Source organism: Lactuca virosa, chromosome 4 (assembly GCF_052849685.1).
Source record: "Lactuca virosa cultivar CGN04683 chromosome 4, Lactuca_virosa_CGN04683_v6, whole genome shotgun sequence".
In the NCBI taxonomy this organism is placed as follows: domain Eukaryota; kingdom Viridiplantae; phylum Streptophyta; class Magnoliopsida; order Asterales; family Asteraceae; genus Lactuca; species Lactuca virosa.
Window position 1 is genome coordinate 425,114,978 of NC_136429.1, and position 1,425 is coordinate 425,116,402.

The 1,425-nt window shown below is 40.9% G+C and overlaps 1 protein-coding gene across 1 annotated transcript; it reads right to left on the reverse strand.

Annotated features, from left to right (window-relative positions):
• Positions 1–235: 235 nt before the first annotated feature.
• LOC145106590 (uncharacterized) lies at positions 236–1,222 on the reverse strand. Its single transcript, XM_079043554.1, has one exon. It carries the CDS (start codon positions 1,220–1,222, stop codon positions 236–238), a length of 987 nt encoding a protein of 328 aa, XP_078899680.1.
• Between the last annotated feature and the right edge of the window lie 203 nt (positions 1,223–1,425).

The following is a 1,425-nucleotide window of genomic DNA, read 5'->3' on the forward strand; positions in this document are numbered from 1 at the left end:
CATTCCCTTCCTTATCCATTTTGTTGCGAAAGACCCACTTTAAACCTAAAACCAATGCATCTGGTGGAGTTGGAATTAGCCTCCACACTTTAGTTCATTCAAACTCATTGAGTTTGTCTTGCATCGCTTGCACCCAATCAAAATGATCAAGAGCAGTGTTGACGGTTTTGGGTTCTACCTTGGAACCGAATGAGTTAAACATGCAATATTCTACTTGAGAAAATAATACAGCTCGTTACGCTTTTTGCTGAGATCTAGTAAGGACTCCTGTAGAAGATTCACCAATCACTTGGGTTTTAGGGTGATCTCTGGTCCATTTGGCCAGTGGTGGATAGTTTGGATCATATGAGGGATGCAGTTCAACACTCCCTTCTTCGAATTCAGATTGAACATTCGAATCGTCATTCGCATCCTTATTCTCCCCCTCGAATGACGAGTGGCCCTCTTCATCAGGAATTGAGGTATCTCCTGTGAGTGGAGGTTCAAGAGACACTGTGGGAAGTGAGTCATTTGAATCAGAGGGTGGATCTAGAGAAAGAGACGAAGTGTAACCCTCCTCATGTGATGGATTGTTCGTTTCTTGTGGAGTTGGTTGCTCCTCCTGAGGAAGTGCATTGAAGTCAGAATTCTCCCCCTGGAATGTAGTACTCGTGTCTTGATGCATGTTCGAAGTTGATGGGTGATTATGCATGTCTGTTACAGCGTCATTATATATCTTCTTCAGTTCGTCCACTTTGTTGTCAACTGCTTTAGCTTCGGATGTGACGGCTTTTTCTGGTTCATCAAAAAGTAGCATGAACTCATCATATAGATTTGAGATTGGAATAGTGGCTGGGCTCGTCTTAGGAAAGATTTCCTCAGATTGAGACTCTTTCGACTGAATCCTCTTCAAGTAGTTGTCATTGAACGTGACATAATAGGTTTCTTCCATCATCTTTGAGCATTTGTTGAGAACCCTATATGCCTTCAAGGTCAGCGAATATCCCAAATATATACCTTCATCAATTTTCACATCAAATTTGTTTCGTTGTTCCTTGGAATTGAAAATGAAACACTTGGAACCAAAAAAATGGAAAAACCTAACATTAGGTTTGGGATTGTTTAAGATTTCATAGGGTGTAACAGAGAATCGCTTATTTAGAATGTATCTCTTTTGAGTATAGCAAGTAGTCGCAATTGCATCCGCCAAGAAGTATAAAGGCAGAAAAGCAAATGTGAGCATGGTTCGTGCAGCTTCGCACAAAGAACGGTTTCGTCTTTCAACTACACCATTCTGTTGTGGAGTATATGGAGCAGAGAAGTTATGTGAAACTCCCTTCTCAGCAAGAAATTATTTAAACGCTTGGTTTTTGAATTCTAGCCCATTGTCGTTGCGAACATTGCGAACCAGATTTCGCAGTTGCAGCTCTATTTGCTTTATAAAAG

What these genes read in the sequence shown, in the direction of transcription:
- LOC145106590 (XM_079043554.1), bottom strand. Translation starts at nt 1,222, where the DNA reads ATGCTCACATTTGCTTTTCTGCCTTTATACTTCTTGGCGGATGCAATT.